This window comes from Malus domestica, chromosome 05 (assembly GCF_042453785.1).
Source record: "Malus domestica chromosome 05, GDT2T_hap1".
NCBI lineage: Eukaryota > Viridiplantae > Streptophyta > Magnoliopsida > Rosales > Rosaceae > Malus > Malus domestica.
In genome coordinates this window covers 14,296,359-14,317,478 of record NC_091665.1, presented here as the reverse complement: position 1 = coordinate 14,317,478, position 21,120 = coordinate 14,296,359, and the positions used below count along the sequence as shown (strand labels likewise).

The window sequence follows — 21,120 nt, the reverse complement described above, 5'->3', positions numbered from 1 at the left end:
AAATATTCAACACGATCTAGGACCTGCTTTGTTGCACCAAGAATAGGAATATCATTAGAATGAAATGAAATGGGAACTTCCTCACCTGAGTTGGATGACATATGGACTTCCGGAGTTTGCCGCAAGAATTCTTCTAAACTGCCCAGGTCGTCCTCCTCATCTTCTGCTTGCAGCAGTAATTCATCCCTGTTCGGGCTGTGTTTGGATGGTTCTGGGACAACTTCATCCTCCATGTCACCTTCCAAAGTGATGGCTTCATCGATTTTAACTTCTGCCTTTGAATTTGCAATGGTTGAATTGGAGACATCACTTTGCTCTTGAATCTGTGCCATGAATTCCATAATCTGCCCAACATGCATATCCAATTCGTCCACTCTTCTGACTCGGTCTTGCATCTCCTGGTTTTGATTTTCTACTCCCTGATTCAAAGAGGTGAGTAAATTATTAAGTGTATCATTAACCAAGGATGTACCTGAATTAAATTGGGTTGAATGTTGTGGTGGCTGTGACGGTTCATATGGCCGCTGATAGAACTCTTCCGATGGCGGCAATTGTTCTTCTTTTTGTGAACCCTGTACCGAAGAAATTAATTCTTCAAGCATTTGATTATAATCCACGGGCATACTTTGATTCGATTGGAATTGTTGTGGGGGATGCTGTGGTGGCTGCATAGGTCTTGAATAGAACGCGTCTTCTTGCTGCCAATATCCACCTTGTTGGAATTGTTGAGGTTCTCCCCACATGTAATCTGAATTACCTCTCCAATCAGAATTGTAAGCATTGGAAAACATGTTGCCCCTTGATTGGTTATGACCTTGATATCCCCAAACATCTTCATTGGCAGAAAATTGAGGACCTTGATATCCTTGCCCATAGGGCACATCAAATGTAGGGACACTTGGCATTGTGGTCCGTTCGGCATTATGAGTTAATTGAGCAGTGAGCTGTGCCAATAGATCTTGAAAGCTAGTAGAATCCAGGTCTTGCTCCATTTGTACCTCAATTCAAAGAAAGAAAAATAAATCAAATATCAAAAGTAACATACACAAACACAAATAAACATAAGCAAAAACAAAAATAAAAGGATTAGCAAAGTTGCTAATCCCCGGCAACGGCGCCAAAATTTGATGCGAAAATTACTTGACACACAAATTAAACCCTCTTTTTGTCAATTGTAGTATAAGTATAAGTAGGGTATCGTTCTAGGCCGGGGATTAGGAGGGCTTGCTAAAACCTCTTAAAAACATAAAAAACAAAGTTAAAAATATTAAACAAGACTCAAGGACACAAAACTAGGCTAAAAACTCTAATAATTCGAAACACACTTAAAATGACTCAAAATAATAAAAACAATCAAAATAGACACTAGGAATTGAAATGGACGGAAATTGAATTAAAAGACTAAAAACAATGAAAACTAACTAAATAATATAATTTAATAATGGGGGTGATTGGTTTTGACGAGAAGTAAATTAAACTTAAATAAATTACAGAATTGACAAAAACATAAAAGTAAGGTAAAATGATAAATGACAGACTAGCTAGAGGGTTCTTCTCCACACATGACACATATGCAACCTAAATTGATTTTCAGTTGTTCTTTCAATAAATTGTAAATCTCAACGCCCCAAATTAACCGTGAATTGCACTAATTAACCCTCAGTTTTTCCACAAGTTATTGGGTTGGATGATTGCATACGACAACCCAAAACATTCCCTACAAGTTCCCTACATGAATTGCATAATAGAGATACAAGCAAGAATCATTAAGTTCTATGAAAAACATAAGCATTGACGAGGCACTCGTTACTATGATTTGCATGAAACTTATGCCAAGAATTTACTTAACACGATTGTGGATAACAACCTTCACTACTTGTGAATATAAGTTCATAACGATTAGGTGAAATTCACTTATATTCTAGCATCAAATTCATGCATGTAAATTAAGCATGCATTCTTAATCGACATACAAAAATAAGTTATCAATCAAGCAGTTAAGCAAATTAAATCACAACTTATAAATCACAACTGAAGGTAATCAATTCACATTACAAATATATTCATGGTTTTGAATTAACCTCTAGCCAAAATAAATTTAGTTACACATTATTATCAAATTAAACCAAAAGTAAAACATAAGTTGGAAAGATTTAACCGAGAGAGAAGGGTATTTCTGTCCGTGCCTTTGAACCCCTGCGAGCTGCTCTCTGTTCTCTGTCCTCCTCAGTCTCTCTGTGTTTCTGTTTCCTCTCTCTCCCGCCTATTTCTGCGCGCCCTCTGTCTCTCCAAGCAGCCTTCCCGAGCAGCAAAGCAGCTTTCTGTTTTTCGCTCTATCTCCAGCTCACGCTGCCCAAAGGCAGCTCTTTCCGTCTGCACTAAATCACGCTGCCAAGAGCAGCCAGAGCTCTTGGTTTCCCCCTTTTGTGCTGCGCAGGCAGCGTTTTATTTATTTTTCTTTTCCGCTGCACTAAGCAGCTTTTCTCCCCGTCAGTGCTCACCAACCCTATTCCATTTCAACATCCCATTATAAATATAAATATATATATTATATTTATATATTATATTTATATATATATATCTATATATTATAAATGTATATATATTATATATATATATATATATATATATATATATATATATTTTATGCTCTCCATTATTTTTCTCGTGGTCCACCCGTGTTCCACAATTTTCTGTTTACTATTTAAAACTAATTTGTGCCATTTTTATTTTCTTTGCATAACAAATCCTATAAACACGAAAATAACGTAAATAGCTCGAAAATATAAGAAACTAACTAAGAAAAGACGAGTGAATTTGAAGTAAAAATATATGTAAATATGATCCGATCACAAAGCAATGAAATAGACACTTTGGAATTCACTTTAGAATGCAGAATCAACTTTTAAATACAAAGGAAAGATTCATGCAACACTTAGGGCTCTTTTTCACAACTTTTCTTTTTTTCATTCTATTTTCCACGAATGTTTTTTTTTTCCTTTTTCTTTTCTACCCGTGCCTTATTAAGGACTTTGGCACACACACACACACAAGAATCACTTCCCCCACACTTGTTTTTTTTCAAAAGTTCAACAAAAGAAATTCCTTCTAAATTATGTTTTACTATGCTTCAAGAACAAGGGTATGGATGGTCCTAATCTAGGCTAGGTGAGGATATTGTGGGTTAACAAAGAACATAGGCTACACAAGGCTCAATGGGGTTAAACTTAAACACATAATGAAATAGGGCACGACAATTTGGCTGTGGTGGTCACTACACAACTTCATCTTGAATATGTATTATGCAAATCAATAACATGCTTTGAATGAAATAGGCATGAGTTCTAGCATTTGGAACTAACTGATGAAATGCCTTCTAAGTAGCAACCAAGCAAAGAATAATGAGATCATGCAACGACTTTAGAAAACAATGATGCACAGATTATTAACTCTCCAAATAAACGTTTAGGCTCAAGTCTCACAAGGTTGTAGCGTACATTTGAGTTCCTTCTTTCAAGCATGTTACAAAACTGATTTTTCCTTTATGATTGCATGTGAATTCATAAATTATAACCACAACCAAGCATACACCAAAGAGTAAATCAAATCCTCATCATTGTGTTGGAAGGTACCCTAAGACACAAATAAATATACAAAAACAACTATTTTTAGGTTTTTCAAAACAATTTTTCAAATTTTTATGAGATTTTCGGATTTTTATGTCAAAACACACTGAAACACTCCAAAACAGCTTAAAAACACTTAAAACAGCAAGGAACAACACTAGAAGTAATGGGTGATAAACTCCTACGAATTTCATGCAAAGAATTTCATGCAAAACAATGGTTACCCCCCCCCCCCCACACTTAAATCAAGCATTGTCTTCAATGTTTCAAGCATAAACTCACACAAACAAACAACGAATAAACATGACAAGTATGGCAAAGTAAAAATTAGACAGAGTAGAGTTTAAGAACGCAAATCTGGTTTTGGAGATAGATGATCTTGTTATCTTTCCACAGCTTTGATCTCGAACTGGTTTGGAATTCTGAGCGAGGAATATGAGAGTTCCTTGGTTTCAAATCAGACTCCTTCTGCTGGGTTGATTTGGTTGTGCAGTCTGCATTTTTCTCTGCTTGTTTCTTCTGCACGGCGGGCAGGCACGAGGTAGAGGTGTTGGTCTATTTCTTTCTTCAATCTTTCCAAGTGCCCACCTCTTGCTTTCTTTCTCCTTGTCCCTAGTTGAGGATGAATTAGTACCTTGTCTCCACATGCTTCGAGGTATCATTTTCACTTCCCTTATCTGTTCCCCAGGCAGATGTGGTAGACGAAGAGGAAGCATAAGATGTTGAAGATGAGTACTCGAGAGCAGGGCTAGGTAAGCAATCAGGAAGGGGTTCCAGGCAGTCGATTCCAGATCGGAAGATTGATACCAAGTGCTGGCTGATTGCTCTCTTTCTCCTTGTCCTGCAAATGAAAACAACGACAAGGAGAAGGACAGGGAGAAAGCATGATATGAGATACTCTTGCTTTCAACCTTCATGATATGAAATACTTTTGCTTTGGATTAGTTGTTTGCAAAGGTACCCCAAGGAATAAGGAACACTGAGTGACTCGAGAGGCTTTGTTGGGAAGACATTCTCGGAGATGACGGAATGTTATGTATGTCTGCCTTGCTATGGAGGGTGAAGGCCGACATTTATAGGAAATAATAACCGGTACTATTTTTTCACTCTTGTCGGCAACCGTTGGATGATTGAACAGTAAACTTCACGTGCTTTCTACTTCACCAGAAATATTCGACAGAGTGCTCGTGATTTCAGTAAAGCTGAGCGTGCATATGACAGATGTTGACACGTCTGGATAAAGCAGATGCCTCTTCGATATCTGGAATCGGCGCTTCGACAAACTGCATGTGATTTTCGCAAAGCTGAGCATGCATGTGAGAGATACTAACACGTCTGGAAAAGCAGATGGCTCTCTGATTTTTGAGCTTGCCTCTTCGAGTTTTGAGCTTGCCTCTTCGAGTTCTGAGCTCCGTCGAGTGCAGAGGTTGCATGTGACGAGTGCGGACAAATCTAGAACAGAGGATGGCCCGTGGTTTTTGGGCAAGCCTAACTTTTGAGAAAGCTAGCGCCTCTTCGATTTTTGAATTGGCCTCTTTGAATTCTGAGCTCGCCTCTTCGATATCTGAAATCCCGTTGAGTGTTGATTTTTATGGAAGCACGCAATTCATTTCAAAGCACACTTGAATTTGCGCTTGTATAAACTCCCTTCTTGCACTTCTAATATCTTGACTTGTCCGACCTCTTCTTTCTTCAACACCTTTGAAAATGTCTGGCCCTTCCGACCGTCGTTTTAACTTGAACCTTGGTGAAGAGGCTGCCATGCCTTCTCCAGACAATATATGGCGCCCATCCTTCATATCCCCTACCGGTCCTCTTACCGTTGGGGATTCGGTGATGAAGAATGACATGACTGCTGCGGTGGTGGCCCGGAACCTTGTCACTCCTAAAGATAACAGACTGCTTTCCAAACGGTCTGATGAGCTAGCTGTTAAGGATTCTCTGGCTCTCAGTGTGCAGTGTGCCGGTTCTGTGTCCAATATGGCCCAACGCCTATTTGCTCGAACCTGTCAAGTTGAATCATTGGCGGCTGAAGTGATGAGTCTCAAACAGGAGATTAGAGGGCTCAAGCATGAGAATAAATAGTTGCATAAGCTCGCACACAACTATGCCATAAACATGAAGAGGAAAATTGACCAGATGCAGGAATCTGATGGTCAGATTTTACTTGATCATCAGAGATTTGTGGGGTTGTTCCAACAACATTTGCCTTCGTCTTCTGGGGCTGTAACGTGTAATGAAGCTCCAAATGATCAACCTCTGATGCCTCCTCCTTCTAGGGCTCCGCCGACTACTGAGACTTCTCCTAAGCAGCCTTTGTGAAGGCTCCCTCTTCTATTTATTTGCTTAATGTTCATTTTTTTTTTATGAATGTAAAAATACCTTGCATAACTGTCAGTGTTTCAAAAATAAACCCACACCAAAAACAATTAAACAAGCAACAAATAAAAATGACAATCATGGCAAAATAAAACTACAGACAAGGGAAGGTTTGTAGAAACGCAAAACTGATTGTGGAGCAATTCAAAAATCTTCCTTATTTGAATACATAAGTTGCCTCCCAAGAAGCGCTCGCTTTAATGTCTTCCAGCCGAACGATACCTCCATTTAAGCTTGTACAGGGCCCACGGCATGGACGGGTACATTCTCCACGACATGCTCCTCAAAGTGTGATGTGAAAATTAACTTGACACACAAATTAAACCCTATGGATGACAATTGTAGTATATGAGCAAATAGGGATCGTTCTAGACCGGGGATTAACTAGGGATGCTAATCAATGTGAAACTGACTCAAGAACATAAAAACATAATGTAGAACACTAAACTAGACTCAATTAATGCAAAACTAGAGTTTAAAACACCTAAACAAACCAAAAACTCAAAACAGCAACTAAAAGACTCAAAACTGCCTCAAAACCACTTTCTGGGCAGTTTTGAGTACCTAACACTAATTTGGACGAAATTGGACTAAAACTTGACTCAAGACACTTAAAAACACAAACTAAATTGATTTCTAACTAATCTAACACTTTAAAATAAATGGGGGATTGATTTGGACGAAATTAAAACTTTAAAACTTAACCTTGAAAACAAATGTAAAGCAAAACAGATTGTGATGAAATAGAATGATGAGAAACTAGTTAGAGGGTTCCTTATTCACACATGAACATATGCATATAATTTGATTCCCAGTTATGACTTCAACAAACAATGAATGACAATGCTTCAAGTTAATTAGGTTCGCTTAAATTAACTTTCAGATTTCCCTAGATTCATTGGATTGAATGGGATACGCATTACAACCAAATTATTCCTCATCAAAGCCCCTAACTATGGAATACGCATGATAGAGACATTCAACAAAGATCATTAAGTTCAACGGAAATCAAAAACATCGACTAGGCATTCATAACTATGGAATACGCATGTTAATCCAACCTAGGGTTTACTTAAACACAATCGTGACTAGCGATCTTTACTACTCATGAATATAAGTTCATAACGATTAGGTGAAATTCCCTTATATCCTAGCATCAAGTTTAGGCATGCAAATTAAGTGTCGACCCTCAACCCACATACATAAACAAGTTCTTAATCAAAACAGAAAAGTAAACCACATATAAAGTTCATGAATTCATAACTGGAGTAAATCAAATCATAACCAACATATGTCCATGGCTTCAAATTCGCCTCTAACTAAAAAGAAATTAGTTCCACATAAACATGAAAACAGAAACAAGAGAAGAAAGAACTCCAAACACTCCACTAATGGCAGATTGCATGTGCAAGGTTTCTCCCTCCTTTGGACTGCACGGCACTACTTCTTTCTCCTTCAATGGTGGCTGCACGAGGTGGTAATGGTGGTGGAAAGGTGCGGCTAGGGTTGTAGAAGTCTGAAATATGGGAGTTTGGGGGTGGAAGGCTGCGGCAATGACTTAAAACTAGGGAGAATGATGTTGGTGGTTGCGGCCAAGGCTTAGGGTAAATTTCTGGAGTGAATAGTTGATATGGGAGGTGGTAGGTTCGGCCAAAAGCTTTAAATGAGTATATATAGGCACTTAAAAACCCTAGCAATCAGATTAGGGTTTCTAGAAACCCAAATCCAACAGAAAATAGGTTAAAACAATCAGATTTTGTATGGGAAAAGGCCTAGGGTTCGGCTGGTTTAGTGGGCTAGGGTTAAGGCTTCTAGAATGCCTTGCAAGGCAAGGAAATCAAGTATTCTAGAACCCTAGGTGAGGCAAAGATTAGGGAGATCAGATTAGGCAATGGGCTAGGGTTTAGGTGCGGCAAAGGGTCCAAATCTGAAAGGGATTGGGCTTATGGTGCGGCATTGTCCAAGAAGGTAAGGAGGATAGGTCATCTAGAAGCTCAAAGCCAAGAATAGAAACTCTCACAAATGGAAACCTCCAAGAATAGAAACTTCCAACTTTAGAAACTTTGGTTTCTAATTCTGAATTCTTACACTTCACTTTCATTTATTCATTTCTTAAGCTCCTATGACCTTTAAACTCGTCCATTCCTTGTGCTCCAAGCATGTACTTTCCAATCTAAGCTCCATTTTGCTCCAAAAGGCTCCAATTTGCATCCTTTTATGTCATATGCCCTTTAAGCCTGAAAACACATGAAAGTAGCTCAAAAGACTACTTTAACGAAGAAAACATAACGAAAATGCATAAGAACTAGCTAACTAAGGCGCATAAATATGCTCCTATCAAAGTGCTCACACATTGAATCCTTGTACGGAACGGGATAGTAGTCCTTTGATAGGAGCATATTTATGCACCTTAGTTAGCTAGTTTTTATGCATTTTCGTTATGTTTTCTTAGTTTAAGTAGCCTTTTAAGCTAGTTTCATGTGTTTTCAGGTTTTAAGGGTATATTACATAAAAATATGCAATTTGGAGCTTTTTGGAGCAAAAGTGAGCTTAGAGTGAAGAGCACATGCTTGGAACAAAAGGTTTGGACGAAATTGAAGATTTGAAAATTTGAGGATTCCTAGTCCAAGAATGAGTCCTAATTGAAGAAGGATTCCTAATCAATGAAGGAGTCCTAATTGAAAAAGGATTCCTAATCAACGAGGGATTCCTAGTTGAAGATGGATTCCTAGAAGAATGAAGATTCCTACTCAAACAAGGTTTCCTACTTGAAGTAGGAAAGTTAAGCCTAAAAGTTTCTACTTTGGGTTGATCTTTCCTAAACCAAAATGGCCTTGAGTTTCAGCAGCATTAGAAGGTTCCTAAGTGTTGGAAGACACAAAGAAGGGTTTTAGAATATTTCCTCATCCTTGCCGTGGGTTAGGGCCTATTTCCTCTTGGTTTTGGGTTTCTGGAAGCCCTAACCACATTCCCTAAATCTGCCGCACCTATCCCCTTTCTAGAACTTGTTTTCCTTGCCTTGCAAGGCTTTCTAGAAGCCCTATATCACCGTATCCATACCTGCCGCACCTTGTGGACCTTTTCCCCTTTTAATTCTGATTTCTAGGCCTTTTTCCTTGTGGATTTGGGTTATTCAAGTCCATATCTGATTTATCTAGGGTTTTAAATGCCTATATATACTCATAAACCCCCTTGGCCGAATTGACCACCTCCCATATTCATTCTACACGCCAGAAACCCTAGTTCTAAATCTGCCGCAGCCATCCCCATCCATTCTCCATATTTTCTAACCCTAAACACCATTGCCGCAACTTCCCCTCCATCCTAAACACTACTACCTTATTCCATACCCATTCATCCATATACCTAAGTCCCTAAATCTGTCCCTAGACCCTTTGCCGCAGCAAGAAGGAGGAGGAGGAGAAGCCTTGGAATGTTCATGCCATTCAAGTCTGAGTTGCTGGAAGTTTTAGGTGTTTCCTTTCCTTTGATTTCAATGTTTAATTTCTATACTCTTTGTTTTGTGCGTATGAGGAACTAAACCCCCCCTTGGCTAGGGGGGATTCGAAACCATGTTTATGCTTGCTATATGATTTGATTACTTCTAATTGCGTTTCATAAGTTGTGAATTCAATTTGCTTATCTACAAGAATTAAAACTGATTTGTGTATGTTGGTTGAGAGTGCACGCTTAATTTTCATGCATAAGTTTGATGCTAGGATATAAGGGAATTTCACCTAATCGTTATGAACTTATATTCACAAGTAGTAAAGGTTGTTGATCACAATTGCATTAAGTAAATTCTTGGCATAAGTTTCATGCGCTTTCATAGTTACGAGTGCCTCATCAATACTTATGATTTCCATTGAACGTAATGATCTTTGATTGTATCTTTATCATGCGCTTTCATGTAAAGAACTTTTGAGGAATAATTTGATTGCGATGCGCTTTTTCCGTCCAATTCATTGACATAAGGGAAATCTGAAAGTTAATTTAAGCGGACCTAATTAACTTGGAGTGTTGAGTATTCAGGGTTTATTGAATTGCAATTAGAAATCGTTTTGTATGCAAGTGTGACATGTGTGGAGAAGAACCCCTTAGCTAGCTTTCCATCCATTCAGTTTTATTAATTTCGTTTTACAATCTGTTTGGTTTGCTTGGTTTCTGTTTTGTCTTAATTTTCGTCAAAATCAATTCCCCATTTATTTTAAAGTGTTAGATTAGTTAGAAATCAATTTAGTTTGTGTGTTTTAAGTGTCTTGAGTCAAAGTATAGTCTAATTTCGTCCAAATTAGTGTTAGGTGCTCAAAACTGCCCAGTAAGTGTTTTTAAGGCAGTTTGGAGTGTTTATTTGTTGTTTTGAGTCTTTTGGTTTATTTTGGTGTTTTAGAGTTTAGTTTTGCATTCTTTGAGTCTAGTTTAGTGTTTTAAACTTTGTTTTTATGTTTTTGAGTCTGTTTTAAGTGATTTAGCAATCCCTCATAATCCTCGGCCTAGAACGATCCCTACTTACATTCCATACTACAATTGATAAAAAGAGGGTTTAATTTGTGTGCTTATATATTTCGCATCATCCTTCCTGATTTTGGTGTGTTGCTTCCAACAATCGATGTAACCTTCCCTACTACCTTGCATTCGATTAGGTACCTGCACCATAGAAGGTAACAACCTATTAGTTGAAATGGGAATAGAAATTGGGTTAGGTGACGTACCAATGTGCCGCAATGAAGTGGCAGCACTATCAACAAATGCACAAGGATTGCTCTCGGTCAGAATTGGGGTTTTGAAAGGTGTGGTTGTGCACTCCTTGTTGTTCACTCCAATTTCCTCCTTGATGGTGGTTCGAGGTACTTTCTTTTTTATTAGTGTTGAACGTTTCTGCCCTATATTTTCAATCACATCTATGGCACAACAAAAACGAACATCATTAGTATTCTCAACAGATTCAGGAATATTAAAGCTAATCATATCACCACCAAATGCCATAGTTACTGATCCTTTGGCTACATCAATCTTGGTTTTAGCCGTTTTCATGAATGGCCGTCCAAGGAGGATGGGCAATGTAGGGGAGTGGTCCGACTCGTCCATTTCAAGCACGTAGAAATCCGCCGGAAAGATTAAGTGATTGACCTGCACTAAAACATCTTCCAAAACTCCCTTTGGATAGGCATTAGAACGATCGGCCAATTGTATAATCACACCATCATTTTTTAATTCGCCTAAGTGCATAGATTGAATAAGGCATGATATTTTTAGATGCACCTAAGTCTAACATGCCCGATTCAAAACGAGTATTACCAATTACACAAGGAATGGTAAAACTTCCCGGATCCTTGCATTTAGTGGGCAATTTATGTTGTAAAACAGCTGAGACATTTTCACTTACCTTGACAACTTCCTTGCTCGAAATTCTCTTCCTAGTTGTGCAAAGTTCTTTTAAAAACTTGGCATACCTTGGAACTTGCTTAATTGCATCCAAAAGTGGTATATTAACTTGAACTTTTCTAAACGTTTCCAAAATATCATTTTCAGCCTCCTCCTTCTTTGATTGCATAAACCTACGAGGAAAGGGTACATTTGGAGGAACAACATTAGAATTAATCAAAATTGGAACTTCCTTACCTTTGTTGGCCGAATTGGATGGTTTAGGAGCTTTTGGGGCCTGCGGCAAAGGTGTTTCCACCCTTTCTGTTGGGGTGCTTTGCTCCTCCTCTTCAATTATCAACTCTTCAACCTCATTGGAACGTGTGAATTGGACGGTTAGGGATCAGATTCAACTTGTTTTCCACTTTGCAAACTTATGGCTTTTGCAGATTCGAATCCTCCTTTCGGGTTGACAACGGTTGAATTAGGCAACTTACCTTGCTCTCTGAATTGTCCTACAAACTCCGCAATCTGCCCAATTTGCTTCTCCATTTGGTGCACCCTTTTTTCTTAGTTTTGCATTGCTTTGGCTTCATTTTCTTGCCCCTGAGACAAATTGGTGAGTAACTTAAGAAGTGTCTCATTATCTAAAGATGTACCTGAGGTATTTTGGGCAGGTTGTTGTGGGACTTGTGTTGGTGTGTATTGCTTGGTATAGAAGCCCGGAGGTTGCTGCCTAAAGCCTCCTTGTTGTTGGGGTTGTTGGGGCTCCCTCCACCTGAAATTTGGATGGTCTCTCCAACCTGGATTGTACGTATTAGAATATAGATCATTCCTTGGCTGGTTTTGGCCTTGAAATCCAATTGCATTGGCACTTTCCCATCCACCATTTTCAATCAATTGCGGGCACTTTTCAGAGGCATGTCCTTGGATAGAACACACACCACATACATTTGGTTCTTTCATCCTCATTTCTTCGGCCATCTGAGACACAATGGAAGTAAGATTAGCTAATTGCAATTGAATGTCTGATGTGAAACTTACCTCATTCACATGTTGTCGTGGGGTGTCCCTTTGACCAACGCCTTTATATTGTTGAGCATTCAATGCTCGGTTAGCAATTAAAGTCTTGGCAGCCATGGGTGTTTTGTCCACCAAAGCTCCTCCCGCTGAGGCGTCTAGCATTTGGCGTTCAATTGGTAGAAGCACTTCGTAGAAATATTGAAGAAGAAGCTCCTCTTTCATCTGGTGTTGTGGACATGAAGCAACAAGGGTTTTAAAACGCTCATAGTAAGTGGGAAATGATTCACCTTGGTTTTGCTGAATGCCACTAATCCTTTTACGTAGTAAAATGACTCGAGAGGTTGGGAAAAACTTCTCCAAAAATGCCCGTTTCATACTCTCCCATGATGTGATAGTTCCGGGGGCTAGCTCATACAACCAATCTTTAGCCTTTTCTAAGAGAGAAAATGGAAAAGCCTTCATTTTAGAATGCTCCCATCAACGTTCACAGGGGTCATGCTCGAGCAAACAACCTCAAACTCCTTCAAGTGTTTATTAGGATCTTCCATGGACATCCCGTGGAACTTAGGAATGTGATGCAACAAACTTGATTTCAATTCGAACTCGTCCATCTTCCCTAGGGCAGCCATGGGGTATTGGATGCATAGGGGAGCGACATTGTCCAATCATGAAGCAGAAAGCTCCATGATTGTTCGATTGTCTGCTGCCATGTTGGGATCTTCCTCTACAACTTATGTCGTGGGCTCCTCTTGCTTTTCCACTTTGTCTTCTCCAATATCTGGTGCATATTGAGATGGTTGGGGTTCTTGTTGATTCCTTGCTCGTCTCAAAGTTCGTTCAAAATCGTCGTCAAAGTCACGGATGTGCTTATGAATAGGTTGAGAACTTCGAGTCATAAACCACCTAAAACAAGAAAACAAGTAAAGTCATTAACTAGGAACAAAAACACATGAAAATAAACAAAAAGAAATAACAAGGGATTAGCAAAATTGCTAATCCCCGGCAACGGCGCCAAAAATTTGATGCGAAAATTAACTTAACACACAAATTAAACCCTTTTGTTGTCAAATTGTAGTGTAAATGCAAGTAGGGATCATTCTAAACCGGGGATTAGGAGGGCTTGCTAATAACCTCTAAACTGACTTAAAAATATATAAAGAAAGTTAAAAACACTAAACTAGACTCAAAGAATTCAAAACAAACTCAAAGAACTCAAAACAACTTAATAACACTCAAAACTGCCTAAAAACACAAATTGGGCAGATTTGGACTCTAAAACAACTTTGGACGAATTTAGTGTTTTGACTTGAATCAAAACACTCAAAAACACAAACAAAACAGGAATTTAACACTTTGAAACAAGAAAGTAAAAGGGGGTTTTGTTTTTATCTAATTTGAAGCAAAACAAGTAAACTAAAAACTCAAACAGAAAGTTGCACAAATTTGGTAAATTGGATGGTTGATGGGCTAGCTAGAGAGTCATTCTCCACACATGACACACTTGCATACAAATTGATGTTCAGTTGTTCTTTCGATAAACCATAAATCTCAATGCCCCAGATTAACTGTGAATTGCACTAATTAACCCTCAGATTTTCTTATTTTCATTGAATTGGATGATTGCATGCGACAACCCAAATTATTCCTCACAAGTTCCCTACATGAATTGCATAATAGAGATACGAGCAAAGATCATTAAGTTCTATGAAAATCATAAGCATTGACGAGGCACTTGTAACTATGAATTGCATGAAACTTATGCCAAGAATTTACTTAACGCGATTGTGACTAGCAACCTTCACTACTTGTGAATATAAGTTCATAACGATTAGGTGAAACTCTCTTATATTTTAGCATCAAATTCATGCATGCCAACTAAGTGTTGACCCTCAATTAACATACAAGAATAAGTTTTGAATCAAACAGTTTAAGTAAATTGCATTCACAATTTATGAAATCACAACTAAAAGTAATCAATTCATATTGCAAATATAGTCATGGTTTTGAAATACCCCCTAACTAAATAGGGGTTTAGCCACTCATAGTTGCAACAAAATCAGAAAATAACAAAGTAGACATTAAAAGAAAGAATGAAGTACACCTAAAACGCTCAAATCTTCCAAGCTTGAAACGCCAAGGACCTTTGTTTTCACCACCTTGTTGTAGCACAAATGTCTAGGATGTGTATGGATATGTGGGAATGAATGGATGAAGATGGTATTTGTGTTTGTGAATGTAGCTCTTTTTTTATGGATCAAGATTGTTCTTAGGAAGGGAAATGGTGGATGTATTTATAGGCTAAGGAGAGGACCACTTCAATTCCTTGCAAGTGCAGTTTGTATGGGTGTGTGATGTCCATGTTTCCCTTTACATTTGCACACACATGACCTCCATCATTTCAGCCACAAATCAACCCATTTTTTGCCCATGTGTGTGTCTTTCCTTAGCCCATGTGTGTGTGTTTCCTTTGCATTTGCACACACATGTTCTTCATTATTTCAGCCAACAATCCACCCATTTTCTGCCCATGCCAAGCCCTCCATGTTGTGTAGTTTGCATGTGTGTAGTTGTTCATGTTTCTCTTTTGCATGTGCCATGCCTTCTCTTTCTAGCTGTGCATTTCCACTTGCTCCAAAGCCAAATGAGTGCAATCATAACCCCATTTGCTGCTGAGTGTTGATGACAAAACAAAACACCAAACAAGTGCCTTTACTTTCTAATTTTATTAGCCAAATCTGCTTAGCTCTTTTCTGAACCCTTCAGTGTTACAATGCCCATAACTTCTTCTAGAAACATGATATTAACAATCTGTGAATTGCTCCAGAAAGTAGACATTCGTAGCTTTCCAAGCATATAAGGCTCATTTTCTCATTCATTCTGAGCTGTTCGTAACATGCTTCCAAAGTCAGCGAATCTGCACAGGCAGTTTTGACGAATTTCTTACTTAATATCTCACTTGTGCTACTTTTATTTTCTTTGCTTGATAAATCACACAAAACACAAAAACATAGTAAATAGCTCAAAAATATAAGGAACTAACTAAGAAAAGACAAGTGAATTTTATGTAAAATATATATAAATATGAGCTTATCAGTTTTTGGTATTGAATTTTAGTTTTGAATGTGATTTTTATGAAAGAGAATAAAACTAGCCATTCCATCATTAATAATTTGTATCAAACTCGCCATTTCATAAGACTCGAACCTCAGAACTGTATGAAAAAAGAATAAAACTATACCATACCATTTTATTTATGTTTGATTAAATTGGTTATTATTACTAATAGTTATGTTTTGTCCATATTGTATCTTTCATTTTAACTTCCCTAAACTTTCTTCTACTTTCCCTTTCTTACAGGGTTTTATTTAAGACAAAATTATACATCCCAACACAAAGGGAGAGAGGAGGCAAAGGTTGGCATTGTTGATAATGTAAGTGAGTTTGAAAATAGGATTTCTAATAGTTTGTGATGCGAAATATATAAGCACACAAATTAAACCCTCTTTTTACCAATTGTAGCAAAGTATGTAAGTAGGGATCGTTCTAAACCGGGGATTAGGAGGGATTGCTAAACACTTGAAAACTGACTTAAAAACGTAAAAACAAAGTTTAAAACACTAAATTAGACTCAAAGAATGCAAAACTAAAATTTAAAACACTAAAACAAACCAAAAGACTCAAAATAGCAACCAAAAGACTCAAAACTGCCTTAAAAACACTTTCTGGGCAGTTTTGAACTCTAACACAAATCTGAACGAAATTGGGTTATAACTTGTATCCAAACATTTAAAAACACAAACCAAAACACTTTCTAACTAATCTAGGCCTTCAAAATAAAGGAGAGATTGGTTTTGACGAAATTGAAAACAAAACAAAAACTTTGTAATTAAAACAGATTGTAAGACGAATTGGAAGTTTAAATGGATGATGGATTAGTTAGAGGCTCTTTCTCCACACATGACACGTATTCAAACGACTCGATTTCCAGTTATTCCTTCATAGAATTATGAACGACATTGCCCCAAATTAACCGTGACATCACTAGCTAACTCTCAAATTTCCCTTGTATTATTGGATTGGATGGCATCATTCGACAACCCAAAGCATTCTTCAAAGGTCCCCTACATGACATCATAATAGAGATACGATCAAAGATCATTACGTTCAATGAAAACCATAAGCAATGACAAAGCACTTGCAACTATGACATCATGTCACTCATGCTAGGAATTGAACTTAACACGATTGTGACTAGCAACCTTCACTACATTTGAATATAAGTTTGTAACGATTATGTGAAACATCCTTATACTCTAGCATCAGATTTATGCATGCCAATTAAGTGTCGACCCCTAATTAACAAACACAAATAAGTTATTAATCAAATAGTTAAGCCAATTGTATTCACGATTCAAGAATTCATAACTGAAATTTATCAAATCAAATTGCACACATAGTCATGGCTTTGAAATCACCCCTAACCAATAGGGGTTTTAGCCACTCATGTTCATAGCAAAACGAAAGGGAAAGAAATTACACATTGAAATCATAAAACGAATTACACCTAGAATGCACCAACAATGAAGCTCGGACATCCAAGGATCCTTCCTTCTTCCTTCTTGCTGTAACACACAAGTGGGTGACTGTATGGATTGTGTTTAGGGTCAGAAGTTATGGAGATTCGTGAAGAATGGGCACGGCAAAGGGAGGTTGGATGGTTTCTTCGTGAATGGGAGTGAATGAATTGTTGTGGATGGATATAGGTTGGTTATGGTGAAGGGTGGAGTGCTTAGAATGGTCAGAAATGGGTCTTATTTATAGGGAAAGGAAGGGCTACGAATTTATTAAATTTGGAATCATAAATCAATGGGAAATAGGCAAGAAAGGTGCAGAAATTAAAGAGAATAGGAAAGGAAATTCGGAAGAGAGTGTAGGACAGATTTAGGAATGTGTTTTGAGGCACAAAATAGGTAAGAATCCTCTCCCCTTGTGCAGCAAGAATTGAAACAAAAGGGAATGTAATTTTGGGTCAGAAATAGGTAAGAAAGAATCAGAAATTAAAGAGAAATAGGTAACAAAGATGTGGCACAATATAGGAAAGGTACTTAAGGTCAGAAATTAAAAGGGAAAGAGGATGTATGGTGCGGTAAGGGACAAGGGAGAAAGGGAAAGGTGTTTTTGGTTCAGAAATTAGGGAAACATGGCAAGGGAAATTGTTGCACAAGAGGAGACAAGGAGGAAACACAAAGGGGACAAGGTGCCACCTTTGTAGGAGGTGCTGAAATTGTGTCTTCTAAGCTTCCAAACTGACTTCTAACATCCTTTAGGCCTTCAATTTCGTCAATCAATATTACTCCAAGCATAAGCTATTCAATTCATGCCCAAAACTGCTCCAAAAGGCTCCACAATGCATCTTTTTGCATACTTTGTCCTTAGAACCTGAAATTGCACGAAAATAGCTTAAAATACTAAAATTACCAAGTACTAGCAACGTAAATGCAAGGAAACAAGCTAATTAAGTCGCATAAATATGCTCCTATCAGTTTGCTAGCTGTAAAGTTATTTTTTCGTCTCCCATAAGGTTCAACTTTTTATATACACATTCACGCTTTCTCCATTTCTCTTTTCAACTACTGAAGCAAAGAGATATTTTATGTCTACCAAATTCATAAAATCAATAATGTTTTACACAATTCTTTCAAACGGTTAATTGTTGTGCTATATCAAATTAGTCGGAGAGTTGAAGATAGAAAATTTAACCGTGTCAATAATTCATCGTGTTCAATTTTCATGCTTTGCCATTCTTATCCACTTTATTACTTCTTTTGATGTAATCTGAATTATATTTTTTTTTCATCTTCATCAGGCACTTCTCTTTGGAAAGAAGCATGTTTGGTATTCAATCCACCATTTAAATGGGAAAGAGGAAGTTCCCCCGTCACATGGTTAAAGCTGTAGAGGTAAATGATTGTTTTTTCTTGGATTAAGTTTTTGGTACTTTATCTTATGTCTAATGGCTTTTGTTGCTGTTTGTTTGCGTTAACTAATATTTTTGAATCCCTGGTAGTATTTTTATATTCTTTTGGAAAGAGATAATGCTATTGCATCCTGTGTTTTTTTCTCAAATAAATCCATGCTTTGTTAATTGTTAGCTTTCCTTTGGTCACTAAAATATGCCACCTTAATTAATTAAGGTCTCTTGCTGCTGTTTTTGTGATAATATTACCATGTTTATTTCATCTTCTTTTTTTTTTCATTACACTTTGACTTCATGTTACTTTTTACAATTGGTCCTTACTTGACTAAGCCATAGTAAATTGTCCATAATTCACCTATATACACTCTCGACTTTGATGATTACTCAAAAGAAATTTGTGATTAATTTTATTTAATTGTTTTTATTTAATTTAATCTGTAATTTTTTTTAAAATATGCAGGGGGAGTTGAAAGTCAAGAGGAGGGGGAAAACACATATTAAGTTTCTGATTGTTTGATTTCAGATGCTGATTGTCTTTCTCTTTTCCTTTTCCTTTTGTTTATAAAGAATCAAATTGTTTCAGTTGCTAACAGTGTGGATCAAGTTGTGGTAAAAAGGTCATCCGCTTATATCATGATTTAATATGTGAACAATTTAGATATTCCGTTAATTGACATTTCAATTGAATTTTACTTTCATATAATTTGCTTCACATAATGTAAAAACTATTTTAATGGTTTCAATAGGATGATATAGAACAACTATATTCATTTTTTATTTTTTTTTTGCAGCTCATGAAATACTTTCTCGAGCCTTGAACCAATAAAAAAGTGAAACACAGAAGTTCTATATTACATGTTAGTTTTAATCCATTACTAAAAATCTTTTTTTTTTTTTCAGGAAATAAACTTTATTAAGATAAAGAGGACTTAACAATGACATGAAAAGCTAAGAATGAACAGTCGAATATTGAGTTGAATCCACTGCTACCACCCAACAAATCCAAGTGTTGAAATTTCAATTATTGTTCTTCGAGGAGGTAAAGTTGCTATCTTTCTATACAATATGTTGGATTTTTTATTTGCAGTATTTTTTTTTCTCTGTTGGAAACATTGGTATTTCTGTTAGTTGTTGATGGGTAGCTTGAATTTTGTTCAAGTCGTAGTAATTTCCATACAAGTTTACATTTTTGTGTGGAATTGGTGCTACTTTTGGTGTTTGTGCGGTGTTATTTTGATTGGTTGTTGGCTGAAACTTGGTTCCTTTGATTTTGTTATGGTGAAATTGTTTCCCTCTCTTTGCTTGATAAAATCATGTGTTTTGGATTATGGTGCTTATTTTGGTTCTTATCTTTGACTGTTGGTGATATAACATTATAAGCTTTAGGTAGGAGGTCATGTATTCTAAAAGATAACCGAGTACATCCTAAGAGCTGCATCCCTTGGTTTATGAATTTGTTGCTTGATTACTGAGGTTTATTTTTCAGTGCTCTTTGCTTGGTTCTCACATTTGAATCATCTCACCAAATCATTATATAGATTTTCGCTTGAAATTTTAGCTTTGGAATAGGTAGGTAGCGATCTCTGCTTGACTTTGTCAATTGAGTCACATCACCTAATCATTGGAGACTTCTTTTCCTTTGATCGGAAAAATCATTGGAGAGTAGTATTTGCTATTGAAATTAGCTTTGGAATGTAGTGCTGCTCTGCATTTGTAATAGGTGAAAACTGACGAGTGCCAAGTAGGATTGTGTAAACTTGGATAAGTTTTAGAGTTATGTCATACCACATATCGAATGAGTAGTATGTGCTGGTGAATTTATTATGTTAAAAGCTTAAAATTTTCCATTCTAGCCTAATTGAATTTTCTTCTATTTTAAATTCGATATAAATGCTTAAGACCACTCCAGTTTCATGTGTTTCGTCTAAATTATGATTATTATTATGACTTTCTACATGATTTAGCTATCTTCTAATTTCTTGCTTTTAAATTTATTATACTTTCTTAACTAAATTTAAGTTACGTGTTGGTAGCCCCATTGACATTTATACTCCATTTGCCTTCTCCATAACAGGCCTTGGACATTGGTAAAGAACAAATGGTTGATTTGCTGAGGAAGTATGAATCACTAGAACTAAAGACATGAGCCTCAGTGTTGTAATATATTGTACAAACATGTATCTTTTGTTTTTTTAATTGATTATAAAGATGTAAATATGTTTTGATATAGAAGTAAATATATTTTATACGTTTAACATGGTTTTAGACCCGCGGCATCGCGCGGGCTAAGTTGCTTGTAAAGAACTAAAACACTGTTGGTGCCACGTGGTCGAGCAGCTGCACCAATAATATATATATATATGTTTTTTGGTGAACTGGATACTTCATTACCAGGGTAAAGATGACGAAATTACAGAGAAAACCTGCACAGAGGCAAGCAAACAACTTAAACCAAATAAAATCGAGTAGTGTAAGGAGGTACAAGAATACTCGACGCCGCATCTAATACTAACAACGTCACCTATACGCTACCAAAATAAGACCTAAGGGGGGCAAGGTAGCCCATCATTACATAGGACATGAGCAAGGGAGGATGGAGGTCGATTGATCCAAATGAAGTCGCACATCTCCCTACATCGATGCGACGCCAATTGGTCAGCTCCGCCATATTGGCTGATCTTGGGATCCTAGACCAGCGATAGTCTTGGAAAGACTCCCATTTTTGTTAGCGTATTTCTAAGGCAAGAAATT

At 37.1% G+C, this 21,120-nt stretch overlaps 1 protein-coding gene across 7 annotated transcripts in view; it reads left to right on the top strand.

Annotated features, from left to right (window-relative positions):
- Positions 1–20,624, top strand: part of LOC114823174 (uncharacterized) — a 31,067-nt gene extending 10,443 nt beyond the window's left edge. For 3 of the 7 annotated variants that reach the window (XM_070822283.1, XM_070822284.1, XM_070822285.1), the window contains exons 4-9: positions 10,649–10,852; positions 15,750–15,823; positions 18,259–18,352; positions 18,830–18,986; positions 19,270–19,408; positions 20,444–20,624. In XM_070822283.1, coding sequence (XP_070678384.1) covers positions 10,687–10,852; positions 15,750–15,823; positions 18,259–18,342 — 324 coding nt within the window. In that variant the 5' untranslated portion in view covers positions 10,649–10,686 and the 3' untranslated portion in view covers positions 18,343–18,352; positions 18,830–18,986; positions 19,270–19,408; positions 20,444–20,624. The remainder of the gene's footprint in view (positions 1–10,648; positions 10,853–15,749; positions 15,824–18,258; positions 18,353–18,829; positions 18,987–19,269; positions 19,409–20,443) is intronic. The other 4 variants (XM_070822287.1, XM_070822286.1, XR_011581252.1 and 1 more) reach the window with 4 other exon arrangements.
- Positions 20,625–21,120: the final 496 nt, after the last annotated feature.